The sequence below is a fragment of the Channa argus genome, chromosome 17 (assembly GCF_033026475.1).
Source record: "Channa argus isolate prfri chromosome 17, Channa argus male v1.0, whole genome shotgun sequence".
In the NCBI taxonomy this organism is placed as follows: domain Eukaryota; kingdom Metazoa; phylum Chordata; class Actinopteri; order Anabantiformes; family Channidae; genus Channa; species Channa argus.
In genome coordinates this window covers 8,760,092-8,782,996 of record NC_090213.1, presented here as the reverse complement: position 1 = coordinate 8,782,996, position 22,905 = coordinate 8,760,092, and the positions used below count along the sequence as shown (strand labels likewise).

Genomic DNA, 22,905 nt, shown 5'->3' with positions numbered 1-22,905 from the left:
TTGTAAGTTAACACACCTTTTAAATCATTATATGTACTGTATATGTTTGTGAGGAAGTGCTTGTATGTACAAAGGTGAACAATAATTTAAAAAACCCCACCTTATCTATGTGCTAAAAAGTGTTTTTCATAACAGGGAACTAACCAAGGAACTGAAACATTGTTTATTATGCAGATTAGATGTACTCATTGTTTGTTCCAGTTTACTGAAACACAACACAGAGCACACACACACCAGATCTGCATGCTCATGTTTACACACTTTTCAATGCAGAACTCTTCTAAAAAAAAAAAACGGCCTAGAAACCAACCTGTCAGCCAATGTAGATTCCCTTCACTCATGTTTTATTTTATTTTATCATTTGCTTTTCTAATTGCATGATCATTATTGTCATGTTTTACTTCTTTTTTTCTGTTACTATGGTCACCCAATTACTCCACACGGTTCATAAAAAAACTAATTTAATTCCATGTAATCAAATCTCATTGCATAATAGCCTTATGTGCCTATAGCAAACCCTAATGATGCAGTAGACTGTACATGCAGTACACTGTACTCTGTTATAGTCTATTACTGCCCCAGTGAATATGTTTTAAAATACAAACAAGAGGGTGGCTGCTCCCGATGGTTGCGAGTCCGATCCCTCTCCTCCCTTGAATCACAGTGCTAAAAAAAAAAAATTAGCAGTAAGAAAGCACGTAATTGACAAAGTCACGTGTTCTCACTACGGGAACGGGCACAGCCAGCTCGAGAGCGAATGAGAGCGAAGGAGGGAGAGAGAGAGAGAGAGAGAGAGAGAGAGAGAGGCAGCGAGAGAAAGGGGGAGAGGGAGAGCAGTACAGAGGTGGTGTGAGTGAGGAAGGGATTGAAGGGAAGAGAGAGAGAGACATGACAAAAATATCAAAAGGCAGAAAGCACGCCGTACCATGCGAGCTAAATTGGTGACCGATGGGATCGAGGATGTCGGATTAATGGTGACTACCGCAGCCCGTTTTCGCAGAGGAAGCTTCTCTATTGCAACTTGGGCGCAGAGGGTCCGCGGGGAAACATGGCCGAAGGTTATTCTCCAATTATTTTCTATTTTCTGCTCTTAGTTTTTTTCCCCCTCTATCTGCTCGCGCGAGGAGGGCGGGGGCAAGGTGCAACGTGATTATTGTTCCAAACCGTAAAAAGAGATCTGAACCGCCCCTGCCGAGCTCCATATGTAAGCATGTTTCGCTGCATTAATTCTATGCGTTGTTACAGCGTTTATGCTATTCTGTCCACTAGTAAAGCTCGAGGAACCATGTGTACACCTGCCTTTTGGATCATATAGCCTACAAGTCCCTAACAGGAGCGGGCTGTAGATGCACGATAGAAAAAAAATCCTCCACAAGTTCCACCGACTGAGCATGCCTGTGCACGAATCACAGGCAGTCATCTGTCATAGAGTAACAAACAACTTTTTTGGAGGGGGGGGGAATGTTTGTCTTGATGCACACGGGATCACAGCACCACGCGCCCCCTGATCGCTTATGGGATCGCGATTGTAGAAGAGTAGGAAATTTCTACCGGCCTTGAACTTCGCATAGCCTGTATATGCAAGTGGAGGGGGATTCCCCCCACGTTTCTTAAAGTTTTTTTTTACGCAACAAACTCCATAAAACCTATACTATCCGGTAGGCGGTCAGGGGAACAGCCGTCCCGTGGTGCATCCCCGAAGCTAAAATGTTCTAACTTGCTTCTTGTGTGCGCCCGTGTTTCAGGAGGGCCGGGTAAAGGTGGCGGAGAAGACCCCGCCAAGTCCACCGAGCAGGAGGACCGGACTCGACCTCAGATCCTGTCGGGATCGGGCATCTGCAAATGGTTCAACGTCCGGATGGGCTTCGGGTTTATCTCAATGACCAGCAGCGAAGGGAGCCCCGTCGATCCCCCTTTCGATGTTTTCGTCCACCAAGTAAGTTGACGATAAAAAAATAAAATAAACACAAACCACAGAGGAATGAACATCTGCTATGTGATGATGCAGTGCGCATCGGGCTTTGGTTCTTTACATATAAATGTGCAACACGACGATTGATTAATTGGTTTTATTTCCCTTTCCAGCAATTAAACTGTCTCTTGGAATAACGTCTTGATAGCCGCAGGCCCCTTCAGTCGGTAGTTACATTGTAGCCTATCATCCGGATGTTTTGCGTTGCCCAGCTTGTTACGGTGTAATCACACGTTGTCCATGGGCTTGAAAAAACACTATAAGTTTCCTCCTCGAACCACATGCATCCAGTGCCCCCCCTCCCATTGCTTCCCCCCGCATTGTAAAGGAAAAGGAAGAAATGTCGTGTGGCTATGACACGGTTAGTTTCACACTTGCTCCTAATGGGCAGCAGAGCCTGGCCTGATCTCCAGCCAGCCAACATGTCGGAAAGCATGTTTTTAAAAATTCAAACTGAGCTCACTCGCACTGGGTCCTGTTTTGGGGAGGCTGCGTTTTCCCCCTTGCTTTTGTTTGTTTGATGAATGTGAAACGTTACCATCCAGTTTATTGAAACACAAACACGCTTTAACATTTACACTGACCATTGTGATGTGGAGCCTGACCTGATTTCCACAGTATATACTGTTGATTGATTGTACAGAGAGTTCATTTCAAAGGCCTTGTTTTCGACTTATTCTGCAGCAAACAAAGAGCAGTGGCGTCCTCCCTTCCCTGAGCTCCTCTCTCCCCCGTTAAACCGCCCTTTTTACGGTCCTGTAAATTGGCTTTAAAGTGGGAACGATGGAGGATGAAGAGAGGCATTTTCACCGTTTCATTTGACACCCTTTCCTAAAGGTGACTTTATTGTGGACTCACAGGATGTTGTGCTGAACTGGTGGGAAGGGGGTAGGGTGGAGGGCATTTTAGGGGTCAGATGTCAGCAGTGATGTAGCGGTGTCTAAAAAGAAAGATGGCTGCAATCATTGCAGCAAACTAAGAGCATTGAAATATAGAGGCTTTCCTTTATTTTCTCACCAGCCCTTTCTGGTTGGAGATAAATAGCTTTGATTGTACAAGTGTTTTTTAAAAAGTTGCACTGAGTTTGGCTTGATTTGCAGAAAAAAAAAATGTTTTCAGCCCATTTGCTGTACCTGTGTGTTGTACACAGTGGGTCAGTTTGCAGAGGGAAATTAGGTTTTGAATGCTGCTGTGTTTTACATTGCTCTGCGGTTTTGTGGCATTCATTGCACCACATTTTCAAAATTAAATAATTTATTAGGAATTCTTCTTCAGCTGGGATTTGTAAAGCTTCTTCATTATAGATTTGCTATTAAGCTGAACAATGCTAACGTTATTTATTTATTAGTAATGATTAGTTAGTTATTATACTTTATTCATGGACGATTTAAAAACGATACAGAACAATGACAATGCTGCAGGGAATCTGGTAATAAAATGTTCACTTTTTTGAGTGAAATATGTTTAAACATATATATCTTTGCTATATGGCACCGATTTGCACGATCATGTGTACACAAATTAATGTACATTTAATTTTCTGTCAGCCTTTGTGCGCAATCAAGTGGATTTTTTGAAACTTACATGTCATGGCATTGCATTATGAGTTTTTGATTAATACTTTCATATTGTGGCTGTATGGACTAAATGCACTGCATCTATATCTGCATACTCCCGGCTCCTGATTTCCCTGCTGGCCAGAGATGTTTTAGTAGTGAATCAGGGCAGCAAGAGGGAAGGAACCTAAAGAGCTGAGCATGAGTCAAATAAACACTGTGTGTCTCAGCATTTTGGAAACTATTGGGCAGGCTGATGTCTTGTAGCCCTCTGTGGGAATGCTGTTTTAAAGGATGTCAGTATTTTGATCATAAAGGTGTAGATATGAGGTTGCACTGGGCAACTGTCAGTTTCTGCTGTAGATGATGATTTTCTTCAACAATGTGCAAGTGGCTTCATTTTTACAGTGTATTTCACAAAATGCTAATTATTATGAAACTACCATATAGATTAATTGACATGTATACACTAAATTGTATGTTTACCTTAGTGCATTCCCTCCAGTTTTTCTAGCTACGTGTTTACAATAACACAACTGCCATTCAGCACAAAGAGCAGACAATATGCATTCATAAGCGCGTTGTCATATTGAATGCAAAACAACCGCCATTCCCTTCATCTGTAGACTCTCATTAAATCAGTCATTCATTTTGTCTGACTGTTCCTCCCTCTGTGTCTCTCTGCAGAAAACCTGGAGCCATTCAGACATATTTATAATATTTGCAAATTGGACTACAGTGTTTGAAAATGTAGATGTAATTGGAAAGTAAGAATTATGAAAGTATGAATATTTCAGCCCTATACGTGGGGATGCAACTTATTGCTATTTGTTAATCAACTGTTTTAATTTGCTCATAAAATGTCAGAACATAGGGAAAAAAATTACTGAAGTTATCATTGTTATTCTAATTCCCCAAAGCCCAAGGGGATATATTAAATAGCTTTTAGTATTTTTCCAACAAATTTAGATGGCTAAGAAAATTCTTCTAATTCCAAAAATTTAGAAGCAGAGACCAACAAAGGTTTAGCATTTGTGCTTGAACAATAACAAAAATGTAATGTTTAAATATGAAAATAGTCAGTGATTAGTTTATTGTTGATTATGATCAACCAGTGAATCAACCAGTTTTTGCAGCTGTACACAAGAGAATCTGAACTGATTTGCAACAGAATCAACATTTGTAATCAGACTTTTATTAGTTAATGCAAAAAATAAATAAATAAATAAATAAATAACAGTGGGAAGGTTGCAGATTCATTCCTGTATGTCAACCCTAAATACATGATGAGAGAGAGGCAGGAATAAGAAGGATGAGGTGGTGAAGAGGGAGCATGAGGAAAGGAGGAAGGTCGGGGGGGGGGGGAGTTTTCCTAGGAGAGGGAAAGTGGAGGGATGTGGGAAAAATAAGTGTGGGTGAGGGGTGATGGTGGGTGTGCTAGTGGTGGCTTAGGAGGAAAACATGAGTGAAAGGTTGGAAAAAGACAAGTGAGTGGAGGAGCAGGAGGCAAGAGAGGGTGGGTGAGAGAGAGAGAGAGTGTGTGTGTGTGTGTGTGTGTGCGTGCGTGTGTGTGTGTGTTTGAGTCACCAGTCAGTCCCCGCCCGACCACGAGTTCTCTTCCTGGGAGGCCTCTTCATCAGTGCTCCTATCTGATCACTTCCTTTTAGAAGGTGTGTGTGTGTTAGAGAGAGAGAAAGAGACGGAGTGATTAAGCTTCTTCACCCACTCTACCACTCTGCTTAGTGACTGTACACACTGGCCATTTTATTATCTCTGTTTTGTCAGCTCCTTCACTACCTGGACCGATTGTGTTTTTCTGTGTGTAACTGTGTATGTGCATGTGTGTCAGTTCCTGCTGGGACATGGGGAGGTGCTCTCTCCTCAGGCTTTCTTTAAAAAGAGGAATTTCTTTAAAGACAAAACGGCAGGAGGATTGGGTGGGGTGAAAGGGTGTGTGGCGGTGAGGTGGGGGGTTGCTTGCCCTTTGTCGGTAATCAGTTTGAAATGTTGAACAGTTTGCTGCTGCTGCTGCTGCTGCTGCTACTGCTATTCTCCTGAAACCTCCAAAGTGTGTGTTCAATTATTGGAGCCCCTGTGTGTGTGTGTGTTTGTGTGTGTGTGTGTGTGTGTGTGTGTGGTTTTTACTTTCTGCTCTTAACTGCCAAGTTGTTAATGTCTACATGTGAACCATTTTGAGATGTTTTATATTTTGAATGTGTGTGTGCGTGCACTTCCACAAGTTAGTGTGTGCGTGTTGTGTGTCGTGAGGTTAAAGTGGGCCCCTAGTGAGATTAACCTCTGGTCCGTGTCACCGTTTGGCATGCAGGCCCCACCCATCTCTGCCTCCAGATAGCCAGTATCAGGCTTTGTTTCTCCTGCAGCCACACTATCCCCACCCTCCTTCTCTTTACCAACCCACCCTTCTTTACTGCACATCAAAAAATGCAAAAGAAGAAGAAAGACTAGTCATGTGACTTCCGTTTGAGGAGCTGGCCACATACAGCTACAGAGATATAATTGGAAAAGGTGGTGGAGTAGAAAACAGAGCAGGGCCAAAAGAAGTTCGCAGTTCACCTGAAATACAAAGAGAGCGCTTGCTGAGTCCAGCTCAGCTGGTCATGTGGGTAAAAGTTGATATAAAGTTTGTATTTGTGACCTTTAATTCATTTTATTTAATTAAAGAAAAATCATAGGCTCAAGCATTCAACAAAAATCTTAAACAAGGCAAATGTAAAGAGTACTTAATACAACAGTTTTTGCAAAGATTAATTTTTCCTGCACTTGAAAGATTATTTCATTTCTTAGCTATAGAAAATAGTCAGAAATGCCCAGCGTTACTTATTAGACTTCCTGATGACAAATTCTTTCTTTTATTTGACCAGAAATGTACTGTTATATGTCACAAAGAAAAGCATCAAATAAATAAATATACGAAGAGCTGTACCCACACAAAGGTTTGGTGTTTTTTGGTAAAAAAAAAAAGATAAGTAAGGAATGAGGGTTGAATAAAACTACTAGAAGATTAGTTTACTGTTGGTTGTCTAATTAATTAATATTGATATTTTATCATTGGCAAGCTGCAGGATGCCTAAAATAGGAACCTTTTAGGAGCCTTTAAAAAGAAATAAAAAAAATCTGAAAGCTAAAATGAGTCAGAGTTGCAGTGTTAACTTAGCTGCTAAACGCAAAAAGATCACTAACGACAAATAATCAATAGAAACTATGAAAGCTAACTAGAATAATAATAATAAAAAACCTTATTCATCACTTATTCAGTCATTTCATCTTTAAAACATACAAATACATTTTTAAAGTACAGACAGATCTATAGGAAATTTCAACGCATGTGTAACATTAACTGGTTTTGTTTGTTAACTGATTAAATTTTTGTTTACTTTTGGAGAAATCTCTTCAGTCAGCATTTGAAACGGTTTGATAATAGCTTTGAAATTGAGATTCTATATTCATTTCATGTATTATAAGTTTTTTTAAAGAAAGAAACATATTTTGACTATGAATTAGATTCCAAAATGAGAAGATTTTGTGTAAAGATAAGATAAGTAATATTAATGAAAACATTTGAAACCATGACTTGCATACATTAATCTCCTAATATCAATGACATAATTACGAAAATCAGCTAATAACCAATATCCTGTAGGTTGTGTTCAGTGTCAAACACACACAAGATAAAAAGAATAAAAAAAACACTCAAAACGATTGAGATTGTCTGGAGAAGCTGCTGTTTTTTTTCCCTTTGCAAATCACCAGTCAACAAAATCAATTAACTAATAGTATTAATTTAATACTCCACAATATAATTTGGTAAAAGTATATTATATAGTGGCAAAATATGTGATAAATCTTGAAATTTTTCCAGTGTATATATGTAAATAAAAACCCCACATGCGTTGCAGGAATGGTTCTGTTTTGAATGGGTACAGTTATTAGCAGGCAGTGTGCTTTATCACCAGTCACCTCAGCGAGGTTCATTTCCTCTCTTCTGCTGATAAAAGTAGCAAGATGATCTAATGCTTCCTCTCCAAGATCAAATATTTGCCCCAGTCATAATCGGGGGTGTTGGATGTTGTTAATTTGAGGCAGGGGAAGTACGAAGGCTTTTAAATGTTTGATGGGGGTTGGGCAGGGTTCAAGGGTCAGGGCCACTAATGACAACGCGTTGAGGAGGGCTGGGGTGTCAGCATCATAAGAGTGGCTCTGTTGGTGGTTTTGACCAGCATTTGTGTGTGTGTGTGTGTGTGTGTGTGTGTGTGTGTGTGTGTGTGTGTGTGTGTGTGTGTGTGTGTGTTTCCCCTTCATCCAGCTTTCTCTCATTCTCTCTCTCTCTCTCTCCTCTTTCTTCTTTGGTTTATATGCGTCCTGTTGGGTTATGTCCATCAGAGCTGATCTGGCCCAGCTTTGTCCATTTAGGATTTCCTGTGTGTAAAAAGCTACTTAATGGCACCACGCCACATGGTGACTGCCATGTCCGTCACACTCTCCCTTACACACCCCCTTTATGCCTAATACGAGCATGATCCGGTGCGTGGCTCTGCGTGGGCCACCTCTGATTTAAAGCATCCCGTAATTAGCCATTCCATAGCCAGTGGTTGCCACGGCGAGAGAGAGACAGAGAGAGAGAGACACAGGCTGGTGTAGGATGGTGGGTCTCCTCTCTCTGCTTCCCTATCCCCTCACATTACAGCTTCCTGTATTGATTGCTGGGCCTGGCGATGACGAGGACCCGGCTGATGAAAAGGAAGGCTATTTCTATCCAGGATGGTGAAGTTCGTATTGATCGCTGGCTCCTTCCCACACACACGCACACACACACACAAACACACACAGTCACACACGTGTAGAGATAGGAAGATATTTATTACATATAAGGAAGCTTGTAGGCATAATCGTGCCATTTTAGAGTATGTTGGTATCCATTTTGTTGGATTAGTTTCTTCAGTTTTTTACAGTGTCACAGTACCTGCCGGTGGAGTTAAAGCACTAATAGCTGGTGTGGTCCTCGAGTCGGGCAGGGGGTGGTTTTTGGGATGTTCGTACCACTGACACCCACATTTCTGCTACTGACCTGTGGAGCACCTGATCAAATGGAGGGTTTGTTTCTGAGCTGCCCCTAAGTCCAACCACTGATCAGGAGTTGCTCCTCCACTGGAGCTGAACCAAATGCGCTAGAGGCATTTCCATCAACCCCCTTCCCACTCCTCTAAAGTCCCTCATCCACCACCCCCCTGCTTCAGGCCACTCCTCCATTTTGTGCTCTCACTCTCTTTCTCTGATGTTCGCTCGTTCCCTCTCCCTGGCCGTGCCCTTTCCTGACCTCTGTGCGTAAACTGAAACGGGTCAGAACACCCGCCAGGTCACTCGAGAGGAGAGGGCTTTGGTTACAGGTTCAGATTAGCGATGTTTTTTTTCCACACACCATGCATACACACATTTGTAAATGCACATACTACTTTTTATTAAATGCAATTGTGGAGACTGAGCTGTTGCAAGCAGCAATCAAGAAGGCATGTGTGTGATACCAGGTCCAATATGGAGGAGAGCTGTGTATGTGTTTTCCTGCATTTCTACAGAACAAAAGAGGTTGTGTGGTTTCCTCACTGGTGCATTGTGGGCATTGAGGGGGTTGAAGAGGGCGTAGGATGCTGAGACAAACTATTCAACTTTGACCTGGAGAGACAAGCCGCCTGTGGATTGAAGACAGGAGAGGAAGAGGAAGGGCTCATGCACCAAATGGTCTAGAGACCAGCTGAAGATTATTCGTCATTAGATTGTGTTTGTGGGGGATGGGTGCACATTTCTATGTATGTATTTATTTATTTATCTCTACTGATAATTGCTGCAGGAATGCCTTTAAGTGAATGCAATGGTTTTATAATGGTAATCTTAAAATCAGTTGGTGCTTTAATTTGAATGTGCATGTTTCACACTGCTTTAGGTTTATCAGTGTTGTTATTTATAAATAAAAGAAAGCCAGATTTTAGTGTTTACATGTCATGGCAGTTTATGATGATACATTCATAAATTATTGATCCAACTCTCAGAATTAGTTGTTTTGCAGCACAGCCACTTGTGATCGACCCTTATTTGTTGCATGAAGCTGCAAGCTCGGTTTGCGACTCACCTCATCATCCCTTGTGTTTCATTTCCCCGCTTACATCTGCTGTGCAAAATCTTTGCTTTCACTCATTTCCATCCCCTGATCCCTGTCTTTTCCTCAAAGCCAAATCCAATATCCGAACACCCAAAATGGATGAGTCGTCCATCAGTGATCGACGAGACGCCAAGTGGCCTTGGCTGTAGCCCTCACTAACTGCAGGGAGAAAAAGGGAAGGGTATCTGAGAGAGAACCCAATGAATTATTTTTTTATTTACTTGTGTTAAATATTTTATTGGCTCTGATTTTCCTTTCTTAGTAATTGTGGAAATGTATTTTTTAATGTGTGTAATCAAGGAGTAGCTTCAAGAAGTCTGGAAAAAGGTACACACCTGTTCTGTGTGTATGTTTTTTGGGCAGTAAACTAAAAAAGTGTGTCTTAATAAAAAAAAACACACACATTCTAACAATTCTCATTACTTTACAATTTATTAAAACAAGGTGAATATATGTCCTTGTCTCTTTTTCAGTAAAGTGTATGTATTTTATGTCCCCAATAGACATTTCTAGTTTTAAATAATATCCTTACAAGCTTTTAGATTTCAAAGGTATTTGCCCAATTTATATTTACACAGTCTGATGATAGTTGGTTTTATTGAACTGTCATTAAAATTTTATTTAGAAAGAAATTTGAATAATTTTGTGTTAGAAGATGTCAGTCAGACTACCTGGTAACTGAGTTTTTAAATGGGTACTAATAAATGTAAACACATTTTTTTAATTTTGAAAACACCATATAACTCCTTTTTAAAGAATTTATATTAAATAGGGTTTTAATGTTAGAGGTTTTTATTGTAAAAAATAGTTTAAACTATTTTCAAATTTGTTTTTAGCAGTTTTTTTCACCCAGAAGCACAGAAAGTTCTTTTTGCACTCTTTTTTTCTCCCTCTAAGTTTTTCCTATTTTATTGTAATATTCAACTTTTATTTTTGTATGTTACTATGTAATTCATAGTCAGATAGATATTCATCTGAGTTCAAACTTATTTCCTACTTTGTAATTAATCCACATTTTCCCTCTTCTACAGTTTTATATATTTTTCACTGTTTCCCACATATTAATTTACATATAGAAAAAGAAAAAACTTATAGAGCACCTTTAACTTCCTGTTGATGAGGATGATATGACACGGGTGTTATAGAAAAAAATGCTGCAGAGCACATTATCTCTCCTTCCTCTATAGAGTTCTTGTAATAGTGTGTTCATTTCTCTTCCTCTGTCTCCTACACATCTGTCCCTACAGCAGGCGCTGAATTTACAGATAGACTGTGTGGTATTTATAGGCCTTGATGTATAGTACTGTGTGTAGTAGGTTTGCTCTGCACACTGCGTGCTCATGTGGGTGTGTGTTTTACCTACGCCGAGATCCACGGGGCTTGCTGCGATTGATGAAGGTCATAGATACAGCGTCTATCTGCTGTCCGTTCTACCCGATCAACAAGAAATAAATCATTGTCCAGTGGTTATGTAATAATTAAGTCAATAATTCCGATCGTGTAGATAAGACGGATGGTGGGTGTGTTGAGAGAAAATGATTGCAAGGGTGCAACACTCATGTCTTTTCTCACTGCAGAGGGAATAGGAAGTGGTGCAAAAGGTAGATAAAGGCAGTATAGCATATAGCAGGGACGCTCTGTGCCTACTGTCAAGGCAGATGGTGCACACCACATACAGACAATACAATACTGTGTTTATGGTGAACCAGTGTAGACAGAGCCTCACAGTAAACTTCCTGGTGTTAATAAGTGTTGATTCTCCTGTGACAGGTCTTTGGAGTGTTGGATTAGATGGCTGTTTGTTCACACGCACACACACGCACACACACACACACACACACCTGATAATATCTCTGGCAACTGTTTGACGTTTATGAGAACAATAATGCTGAGATTTATGCTGTTCATGAAAGAAGAAGAACAAATGCATCGAATTGACTCTTTTCATTTAAAAAGGACCCGATAAAGCGTAACTGTACCTTTCACTCACATGTTGAAGACCGTGCAATACTCAGAGCTTAGTGCCTTATATGAGGTTAAAAAATACCCAGCAGTCACGGTAAAATACATCCCAATGCCATTGTGTATTAAAAGCCTATAAAAATGACATTGTGGAATTGTGGTTAATGGGCTCTCGAAAGATTAAACATCTGGGGACACGTGGAAGTCTAAAACAATTTAAGTGGCTGAGGTACATTTTCTTATGCCTGTGTTGCATTAAATTGTACTACTTTTAAAATCAGAATGGTGATCGTGATAGATATACATCACTATCATTTTTATACCAGTCAGCCACAACATTAATTCCATCTGCTGGTTTTAATGTTGCAGTGGATTGTAGTGTACAGGAGTTATTAAGGGAAAAAAGTTAGTGAGTTAGTGCCAAAAATCGCCAGGTGTTGTGTAAGGGGCTGACCCCTGTTCACCAGCTGGAGAAATTATTTTGGCTGATCAGCTTTTATCTTGTCATTAATCAGTTGCATAGTAAATATGTGCTGTGACAGTAAACATAAAGCATTAACTTACAAAGTAATAATAATAATAATAATGACTACATATGACTTCAATGCAGCCCCCTGTGTATCGTAGGCATTTTTCCTTTCAAAGAATCTTCCACTTTGAGATGGATAATTGCTTTTGTCTCCCCACAGAGCAAACTGGTAATGGAGGGCTTCCGCAGTTTAAAGGAGGGTGAGCAGGTGGAGTTCACCTATAAGAAGTCCTCCAAGGGCTTGGAGTCCCTGCGGGTGACCGGACCTGGTGGGGGACCCTGCGCTGGCAGCGAGAGGAGACCCAAAGGGAAGGTTCCACTCCAGAAACGCAAACCAAAGGGAGACCGGTGAGTATCATCAAATTAAGAATCATGGAAATAAAGTAAAAGTCATGATTTTTCTGTGTTCTTTGTCTGCAGGAGTGTAATAATTAGAATGCATGCATTCACATCTCACAACTATGTAGAACAAGCTTTGTGGTCAGTTGGTAGCAGCAGGGCTTTGCTATAGTAGGAGGAGACATACAGGCAGGTGACAGATGAGAGAAAAACCATCATAAAGTATGGTGTTCTTTTGATGTATGCCACACGTGTGCACTCCCACTCGTCGAGAATATGGTGAAGAATGACTCATCTGGCCATATCGCTTTTTTCATCCTTCACCATATTTTCAACGGGTGGGTGATTGTACATGTAGCGAACACCGAGACAACGTTAAAGGGCCTGAATGCTTGACCCATACAGTGGGGGCATTTGGTGGCTCTGTTGGGGTCACGGTTTGGATCTGCTTGCATCCCCATAGAGGGACGGGTCACTGCAAATCAATACAAGGTTGTTCTGAGTGCACACCTTTGTTCTGTGATGAAATGTTGTCATCGTGATGGGACTAAATGGTTTGGTTAGTATGAAAATGATGGGAATTGTTTGCCAGTTGAGAATTTGGACCGACAAAGGCGGGAATATCTAGTAGGAAGAATGGTGTTTCACCCTTAGAGTAGATTTCCACACACTTGTAGAATCAATGCCAAGGTGCATTGAAACTGTTCTGGCACCATGTGGTAGTCTAACACCTTACTAGGAAGCACCATGTTGGGTTTTCTCCTTTAATTTGTCACTCATCTGTATGTTATATGTACATCGCACCGCAGTGAGCTATTTCTGAGTGGGCTGATATTATAGATTGAACCTATTCAATCTGCCCGAGTACATGCCTGTTGCTATGGTTATTGTGAACCATAATAAGGAATTGAATAGAGCACTTTGCCTGCCATAGCCACTATTTTAAATCAATTTGCCAGCTTTTACATTAGAGATGGTGTTAGCACTGGAATGGATTTGGCTTATATGCATCTCTGCGCGGCAGTAGCTCAATCAATTGTTTTGTCCTTAGTAAAATCCTGAAGGGTGCTTTGCTCAAATCTGTCAGAACAAGCCATATGGAGCTCCTTGAAAATGCCTGGCGGTTTACGCAGAGTGGGCTGCAGTGTTCCCTGTCCTCCTGCTGTCAGAGAATGCCTTCATTTGATGTATAGCAAACCCGGCCAGGCAGAGCCCATCCGTGTGCTTGTATCTGCTATAGGAAGCCATCACATGACTACGAGGCTACATTTTTTTTATTTGAAACTCCAGTCCTGCTACTAATTATGTTCCTGCTTCAGTGGCGTAACCCTGTGCCACGGAGGTTTTTTTATGGTGTTAGAAGGTGTTTGCTGGAAAGGAGCAAACACGATCTGTAGAAAAAAGTCTCCCTTATTGTTTTACACAGCTTAATAATTCAGTTAATTTGGAATAATTGATTCAGTGTTAGGTCAAGTGTCTCTGTCTTCTACTGAGGTGGTAGCAAGGTGGTATTAGATTCAGAAATGGCAGGTAGATCTCTGTGATGTCATCTGGGTCTTTATGAAAACCGTGTCTCCTGTGGCAGTTAAGCTGCTCTGACCCCTGCTGGCCACTTTATTATGCAACCAGCCATTGTGTAGTCCATTTCCAGTACAAGTACTCATGAGATCACAGCTGTCTCAAGGTGGTCCATGTAGACTCTTGTTGAAAATTAAATCTCTTGTGGAGATGCACATTGGTAGACGAGCAAGGTCTTTGTGGCTGGTTGGCAGAGAACATTAACCAAATTGTGCTGGATTTTCTGGATTGTTTAAGGGCTCATTTTGCCAAAAAACCAAAAAGAATTCCTCAAAAATGAGCATCCTGCACCAAGGCTTCCCTTATATAAATAATGTGGTATTACCCACATCATTTAGATATCAATTAGTCACTTGATTTTTAAACTACAGAGCAAACATGCACAAACACGTCTGTGTGTTTCGTTATTGCACATGTCTCGTGGTTAATGAGAATTTAAAAGCCTATGTGAATCGATTCTGTTTTCTGTAAATCCTGAACTTTGTCTAATTTCAAGCTGAAATCAAACAGCTTTCCATCATTAATGACATCATTTTATTTTTATCACATCTACACTTTTAATGAAATCGTAATTTAGCAAATATTTTAAACCGATGGTAATTCTTAGATATCTTAATGGGTTTTATGGCTACCTCTGCATTTTAAATTAATTTAACAAAGAAATACAAATTTATAATTTTATACAACATATATGTGTAAAACGTAATTTTTGACATGAATGAACACTGATTGGTAGGAAACATAAATACATACTCATTAAATGTATTTGTTTAAACCACTGATATTACTTCATTTGATTGGCATTTAATATTTAAGCACTAAATGCTTCCTTGTTCTGAAGAAAGACTGAAGAAAAAAATTATTTTCATTACGTTGTAGCAGTTGGCTGACACACTTATGTACATTTATTTGTTTTGCGTGTAAACTGGCAAATCGAAACAATATACACATTTTCAATCTGTATAATGGAACATTATTTTCCAATGATGTGCATCTTTTGCTCTCACCTTCTCTGTGAAGTTGACATGAGTTTGTTTGGCAACTTCTTTTAGCACAAATGAAGGCAAAACATTTAGGGGATCCTGACAGGGTAAAATCTCGGCCAGCCGTGCCTTTACAGTTTTAACTGCTGCTCTTTCAGCGCCCTTGTTCTTCTTGTCAAGTGTAATAACCCAGTGTTTTGTTGGCATGCCACAGAGTGCCACACGCCTGTGAGCCAGAGCAATAGCGTGTGTCATACCCCCATCTAGTGGTAAATTCAGGTTAGAGCAGGTATTTCAGCTCCACCGGTATAGAACTGACTAAGATTACACTCTTTTGTAGCGTTGTCTTTTATTTAAAGTACAATTATTCAATGATTTTGATCAAAATTCCAATTAAAATAATCAGAATTGAAACTAAAGAATAAAACAAAGAATGAATGTGGTCTACATTGTTTTGCTCATCATCCTGTGTATTCTACTTTTTTCCTTCATGTTCTGCAGCTGTTATAACTGTGGAGGTCTGGATCACCATGCTAAGGAGTGTGGCCTGCCCCCCCAGCCAAAGAAATGCCACTACTGCCAGAGCATCACGCACATGGTGGCTCAGTGTCCCCACAAGGCGCTGGCGCCCGCCTCAGGCTCTCAGGACCAACACGCGTCTACCTCGGCCTCCAGCCCAGGGACCGGGCCGTACCTCTGTCCCCCAGAGGAGGAGGGGGAGCGCTCTGGCTCATCTCCCCTGGAGGGCTCTTCCTCCTCCCCCGAGGAGCCTCAATTACACCGCGGCCCACGTACCCAGAGGTGGAAGAAATCCTGAAAACAGCCACTAGAGGTGAACCTTTCGCCACTAAACCCCCCGCCCCAATGTCTCCCTTCAATCAAGGATACCTGAAGCCCACCCCTCCCCACCCCACCCCCTTCATCTACCTCACACCTGTGAAACAAATGGGAGGTCTTAATGTCTTTACTTATGTTTTTACTGTTTATTTTTTCTAACCCGCGCAGCTATGGCAACGGTCAATGGGGTACAGGCGTGTGTGAATGTGTGTGACTGACTTGCTGTCATCTGGTGCAGCTATGGCAACCACCGCTGGAATGGTGACTTCACGCAATGACTATTTGTCTTGTTTCAATCAGTGCAGCTCAAGAGTGAAACAACATAGTGTGAATCCCCCGGCCCCCACACCCGCCCCCCGGACCTTCGTTGTGGCCATTTTTAATAGTATTTCCTTTACAGAATTCGACAATTTAAAGCCACACATTAATATCCTGTAGGCCTAATCATTCTGAAAACATCATGATGCATCCTTTTAGCACACATGGTAGCTCATTTGAAGAAGGATTAGGAGAAGACTTTTAAAAGCTTGTGACCCTCTAAGTGCTAATCCACACCCATAGGATTTTTAGCTTGGCTTCTTCTTTGCTCTTTAGGAAAACCTTACGGATTCCAGAGGGAATCTTTTAAAATGACGACGAGCTGCTGAAATACATTACCTATAATCTTGAAACACCCACTACATACCTCTCTTACATGAAATAGACTGGACCAACTGATTGTCAAAGAGTGAGCATGTGTGGTTCTGCATGCACATGCATAGCTGAGAATGTGTGTGTGTGTGTGTGTGTTGTGCTGTGCATGCTCTGAAAGAAAGCGTAGCTGTCAGACTGTGGAGCGCCTCCAGGTGTGAGTCAACATTCTTAACCTTTCAGTTTCCTATTATGACAAATAGACATGCCTTAGAAAACACACCATATAATCCAGCTAGATCATAGTTTAGATCCATGGTAATGACCTCTTTGGTTGTTGCATAATTAGTTGAAAATAACATTTTACAATTTATAAATAATATCATAGTATAAGTCATAATATATATGTAAAGTCACAAGATATAATAAAATTTCTATTAACTTTAAGTAATACATATATAAGGAATTAGCTCTGACCTAGATGATTAGCCCTGTATATTACATGGAATACTTTGTTGTGTGAAAACGTATATAGCTCTCTCTCTATTTAACTTCACACGTGACAAATAAAACTTTTTTTTTTTTGCGATCTTACTCCACGTTATCAATCACCTCTAACGCAGCACAAAGCTTTTTTATTTTCGGTCTACTTTCACACCATTGCCGTATCATCGTAGCTGCTCTCCACCTAATACCTCACCAGTCGTTCCTCTTGGAAATGATTGTCACAAAACGTCGAGCTGTTTGGCTCCCCCAGTTGTGTCAGAGTAAGATCGAACCACCTGTTCCTCTTCCATCTGTGCCTACCATTTGCTAGTTAGCACCAGCCAGGTAACACTCATTCCTCTCTGGGATGAGATGCCATCACTGCTGCTGCTGCTGCTGCTTCAGACTCACCGAAGAGAGAGAGAGAGAGAGAGCGAGATAGAGAGAGAGAGAGAGGGAAAGAGTGCTGCTTTTGGTACAACTTGAATCCCAAGCATGGCTTTAGTGGCACTTATTTGTGACCTAACGACTCTTCTCTGACCATATTGAATGTGAAAAGAGCTTATCTGAAGTAGACTCCTCACAAAGTTCACGTCAGGTCACTTTGGAGTTCTATCTTGTTGTGACAAATCAAATAACTTTGTATGATGTTATCTATCTAGCTTGTGTGTTTTTAAAAGCTCTAATTAGACAACCAACTTGTTTTTGGTATATTTCTATACCAAAGAGTTTGGCTTTATTTTTGTGAAGGCATTTAAAGATTTACTGAAGTGCTTGCTATCTGCACTCTTTCAGAATAAGGGGGACTTATTCCTGAAAGCGCAACGCTGTTTGTTTGTTTGTTTGTTTTTGGTTTAACATACAGCTTTTTGAATGTGTGCGTGCATTAAAAATCAAATCTCAACAATGCAGCATGACAGGAAAACAAGTGAGTGACCAAACCACACAAGGAGCACAGCCCATGCTCAACTCTCTATGGAAGCAACATCTTTTTGTATGATGTATTTTTACAATTTTACACACAATTCCTCTCAGGATGATGAACTGTTCTCAGGGAATTAACCAAAAAAAAAGTGTATTTTATTCTTTTGGGAATCATCCACTGACTTAATCAACAAACTCTGTTAAGCAATGGTGAAGATATGTATGTAACCGATTCATGTACTGATATTAGCAACTACCTCTTGAGTTATACATAGTTGTGCATTTCTTTTTGTTTTGTATGTTGTTTTTTTGATGAGCTTGTATGATTAACTGTAGGTTTCTGTTGTACTGAAGTGTTGTGTGAGAAGTTCCCTACTGTTGCCACAGACTCCCTGGTCTTCCTTTCAAGATTTGATGAGTTTCTTTCTTTTCTTACTGCAAAACGTCTTTTTTTATTTTGTTTACAGCAAAAACCTACCTCATATTCACTGTTCCTTCACAAGCTCCTTACCTCCTCCCAGCCCCCCTCTCCCCTTCCCCCTGTGCAGTTTTTTTTTTTTTTGGCCACTTGTCGCACTAGAGTCACAGGGCATTTCGAACGAATCAGCTCTGAAATGACTCATTGCTTGTGACTCCAAATATATCTTACAATCAAAGCCCTTTTTGAAAGTTTTACCAGAGGTTTTTCAGAGCAGGCGTGTTTATCTCACACATCCAGGGTGACGTTTTGCTCTGTTTTGGTCTGTTATTCTGTCAGTATACACTCATCACCTAGCTGCAGACAGCCAGTGCGTTTACCTCAGTTTGTTGGGATAGTTATATACAAGTTCAATATTTTACATTTCCACGTGAACACATTTAAAAAAAGACATTTGACTGTTGTTTTTAATTTTTAAGTATTATTCATAACCGTTTTTGTAACCACTTGATGTGATGGGCTTACTGGAGAAAAATAGGATTGTACTTCACACAAAGAGTGCCTATCTCTGTTATGTTTGTTGGACCCTGTTACCAAATAGATATTTTCTTCTTTTTTGGGCTCCAAGGCCTTTGTTCGCCTTTTTTTTTACAGCCTCAGATAATCCGAAATTGTGTGGTTTGGAGAAAATGCCCTTTCTACATTTGTAGCTTAGAGTGGCATTGTTAACAATTAACATGAATAGATTTTGTACTAATGGTGATACTGCATAGACGTTAATCTAAAAATGTTTATGAAGATAAATATTGTTATCAGTACTTTTTAAAAAACTAACTCATGAGATTAAAGATTGGTTTTGCCTATGAGTGCAGTATTACATTCAGCTGAGAGAATCACTATGTTGTGACGGGGCTACACACAGCGTTACGAACAAAATACATGACCAACGATAAAAAAAAAAAAATGTAGTGATATTGTTAGTAGCTTTATATTTTCTTCCAATCAATGTAACTACTGATTGATCTCATGTTTATTGTCTTGTTCAGTATTTGACGCAGGCAAAAAAAACGTATCAAATCATCAACTAAAATTAGTAATAATTACGTGGTTTGTGAAGGCTGCATGTAGGATAACAAATTGATAGAATGATGTTTATTAATATTTTCACACTTTTCTTATGTTCATCATGCAGACATGCTTGGGCGAGATAAGCAAAGAGTCTCACCCATGAAATCATAAAAAAAACAAAAACAAAGTTGCATAAGGCAGTATGTAGTGTTTGAAGGCATTGTAGAAAAGATTGCTCAGACGACACAGTGTTAACGATTGTAATATTTATTTTAAAATGTTTGATTAAATCTTTATTAACATACGAAATGGTGTAGAGTTGAAGGGATAATTCAATCGTTGTCTTGAAACTGCCTGTGGAAACTTCGATACAAGTATTTTTTTAATTTGGCAGATTTTAATGCTCTTTTGTGAAAACCATATATCCAAAACCCGCCACGGTTTAAAGGAGTAGTTTGACATTTTGGCAAATAGCCTTATTTGTTTTCTATCCCTCTCATGTCTTATCCTCAAAGAAGAAGATATTGGTTAGCTGAGCACACTTTTATTAGTTTGCCTAAAAGATGCCAACAGGCTGGACTGAGCCAAGCAAACTGGAAAATTACATACAACCTGGCCTCAGAGGAAACCCTCAGTTTGTTAAGAAATAAAAAGGCGGAAACATTAGAACAACCCAGCAGGCCGTTTGCTCCTCATTTTTCTGAAGATATTTCTGGATTCCCTAAAGTATTTTTCTATGGACTTAATGATTAATAATATTTTTATCCCATTTGTCAAGTTGTGCATCTCTTTCTAAGCAAAACAAATAGTTAAGCTACTTTGTTAGTCCAGAGAAGCTCCTAAAGAAAGGAGCAAAAAAAATAAAAAATAAATCATTTATAATTTGAAGTGGATGGAATATTTTTTTTCATCCAGATGGTTACAAGAGTCTTTTGGGGATTGTGGAAATAGAACAATAGAAGCTGTTTTTTTCTGGACCTAGTTCTTCCAGAGAAATGTATGGAGACAACATGAGAAGCACAACCTAGAACTAAACAGAGCCATGCAAGCTGTTGCCTTCTGTTTCTAGCCTTTGTGCTAAGCTAAGCTAAGCAGCTGCTGGGATACAATATAAATGCATAAATGCAAGTCCCAAAATGTCAAACTTTTGCTTTAAGCTTGATGGCACTATATATTTTAGATAATTCAGGTAAATGACTACATATTTTATAAAACGTAAAGGAGCATTTAAACTTTGTTTATTTGAAAAGTTAAAAATAACAAATGTAAGATGCTTTAAGCTTGCTTTAATTTGTCTCATTATCATCGTCAACAACTTAACGCAACTTAATTAGAATAATATAATTGAACAAAAAGTGTGTTTTAAGTGTGTACACAAGCTTAAACGACATAAACAATAAAACCATGCACACCAGGTCCAAAGATGTCAATAACCCATAAACTGAAAACGACACAATGAAGCCAAAAGATTGAATTATCCTTAGCAATGACACAAATGCCTTTGAAGACAGCCAGGATGTACTACGCCATGATCCCATACAGGGAAACCTCAGCAGTCATTCTCACACTTTCTACATGTTCTACAAGTTCACATACCTCAGCTGTTGCCTTTGTCGGCTGCTCTGTGACTTGCCTTGACTGGAGGAACAATGTGGTAGATGATTGATCACTTAGGGTGTTTTTTTTTTTTTTACTGAACTGTATTATGTCAGACTCATATTGTATGTATGTTCATGAAATCCGACTAGAACAGCGAACCTCTATAGGACCTAGAAATCCAAACCAAGGCAGTTAAAAGTGCAGATACCTCGTATTGACTAATAGCCTCACATTTCTTATGTTTTTGTTTTTACTCTCTACATCGTGGCCAGAGGGAGTCTTCTGTGCTCTTTATCTCTGGAGTACATCGTCGAGCCAAGCACTGATTGCTTTTGAATGGGGGAAAAAATGTTCTTCTATGTGCATATCACTCATTATTTTAGCCCCAATATAAGCATACTGCCTTTTTTATTTCTGTGAATCTTGGATTGGATTTTTAATTATGTCTTAAATGTTTTACCTGATTGGAAAATAAACATATTATATTGGCATTAAAGTATGTATAATTTCTTACTAGACACTGAAGTGGTTTAATTCTTGTGTGGATATTCTTTTCTGCCTAATTCAGATTTTAAAATTCTCTTCCACACACATTCACACACACACACACACACACTTGCTTGACTTTTTAAATAAAATTAATAAAATTGATTATATTAGCCTGAGCTAGGACACTACACATTTATGGCAAAACCTCTACAGTACAGTGGGACATTTATCAGGAAATGTCTTTAGAGCTTTGCCTACGTAACTCAAAATCATTAGAGCTCTGCCTGTCACTTTGATTTTAACCATGTTTTTAAAAAGGAACGATTTTACAGGGTATTTAATAAATTATATAAATATTATTACATTTAAAAAATGCAGTTTATTTCAAAAGCTTTTGGGGACTTGCGCTTCTAGCTGTTTGGCTGCAGTTCTCTTTCTTGAATCTCAAACTAAAGGAGGTAGCATGATTAGTGTGATTGTTCAGAGTCGCCACCATTTTGAGAGCAGAATCTTTGTTGAAAAATAGAATTAGTCCTAATCCTAAATAAAAGAAGTGTTTTTTAAAAGACCTATTTTTCTCTTGTCAAAAACAACCACCTAACATACTACACCTTTGAGTCAAACCCTGAGCACAATCATAATGCTGGACTAACCTTAACCTAACCATTCTTATAATGCTACCAAGACAACATTGCCAAGGCCAGAGAAAAATTAGTGTTGACATCAGGTCAGTGTCCGTCCTAAAGGCGTTTGCTTATTTTTCTATTAAAATTCCCTTTATTTTCAATACTTATGGCAGCGGTCTTTATCAATATAAGAGCACACAGCCAAATTAAAGAACTGAAGGCCAAGACACACATGGGAACTATGGGAAATCATTTGGATGTGATCAGCATTGACTTTTAAAATTGAGAAAAAAATGGGATGAACAGACAAAATAATTAACCCTGCATTAATGCATTTTTTTACAACAATGAAGAACTTCTGTACTGCTCATTTCAATGAGAATATTTGGAGCCCCAGCTCTTTCAATCCTTGTCCACTCTGCATGTTCAACCTTCAGTGAAATATGATTTTTGTAGTTCTCCATTTATCTGATGATGAATAGAAAAAACATCACTGGCAGCATCTACATGTCACAGAAACTTGAAGTAAGTGATGACATGAGGCCAGGATTAAAATGTTCACGTCAATTCTAATAGTTTGCCTTTCCTACCACTAGGGGGAAACCTAGTGTCACTGTTTCATTTACACCCCCCCCCCACACACTTTCAGGCCTGTGAAGGACACAGCCAAAGCAGATTAATCACCTCAACACATCTGACTCACCAAAGACACTGGTGTGTCTTCACGACCCTCTCTC

At 39.7% G+C, this 22,905-nt stretch overlaps 1 protein-coding gene across 1 annotated transcript; it reads left to right on the top strand.

Moving 5' to 3' along the window:
• Positions 1-797: 797 nt before the first annotated feature.
• Positions 798-21,332, top strand: lin28b (lin-28 homolog B (C. elegans)). Its single transcript, XM_067481690.1, has 4 exons — positions 798-1,058; positions 1,746-1,936; positions 12,352-12,539; positions 15,593-21,332. Exons 1-4 carry the CDS (start codon positions 1,049-1,051, stop codon positions 15,906-15,908), a joined length of 705 nt encoding a protein of 234 aa, XP_067337791.1. The 5' UTR covers positions 798-1,048; the 3' UTR covers positions 15,909-21,332.
• Positions 21,333-22,905: the final 1,573 nt, after the last annotated feature.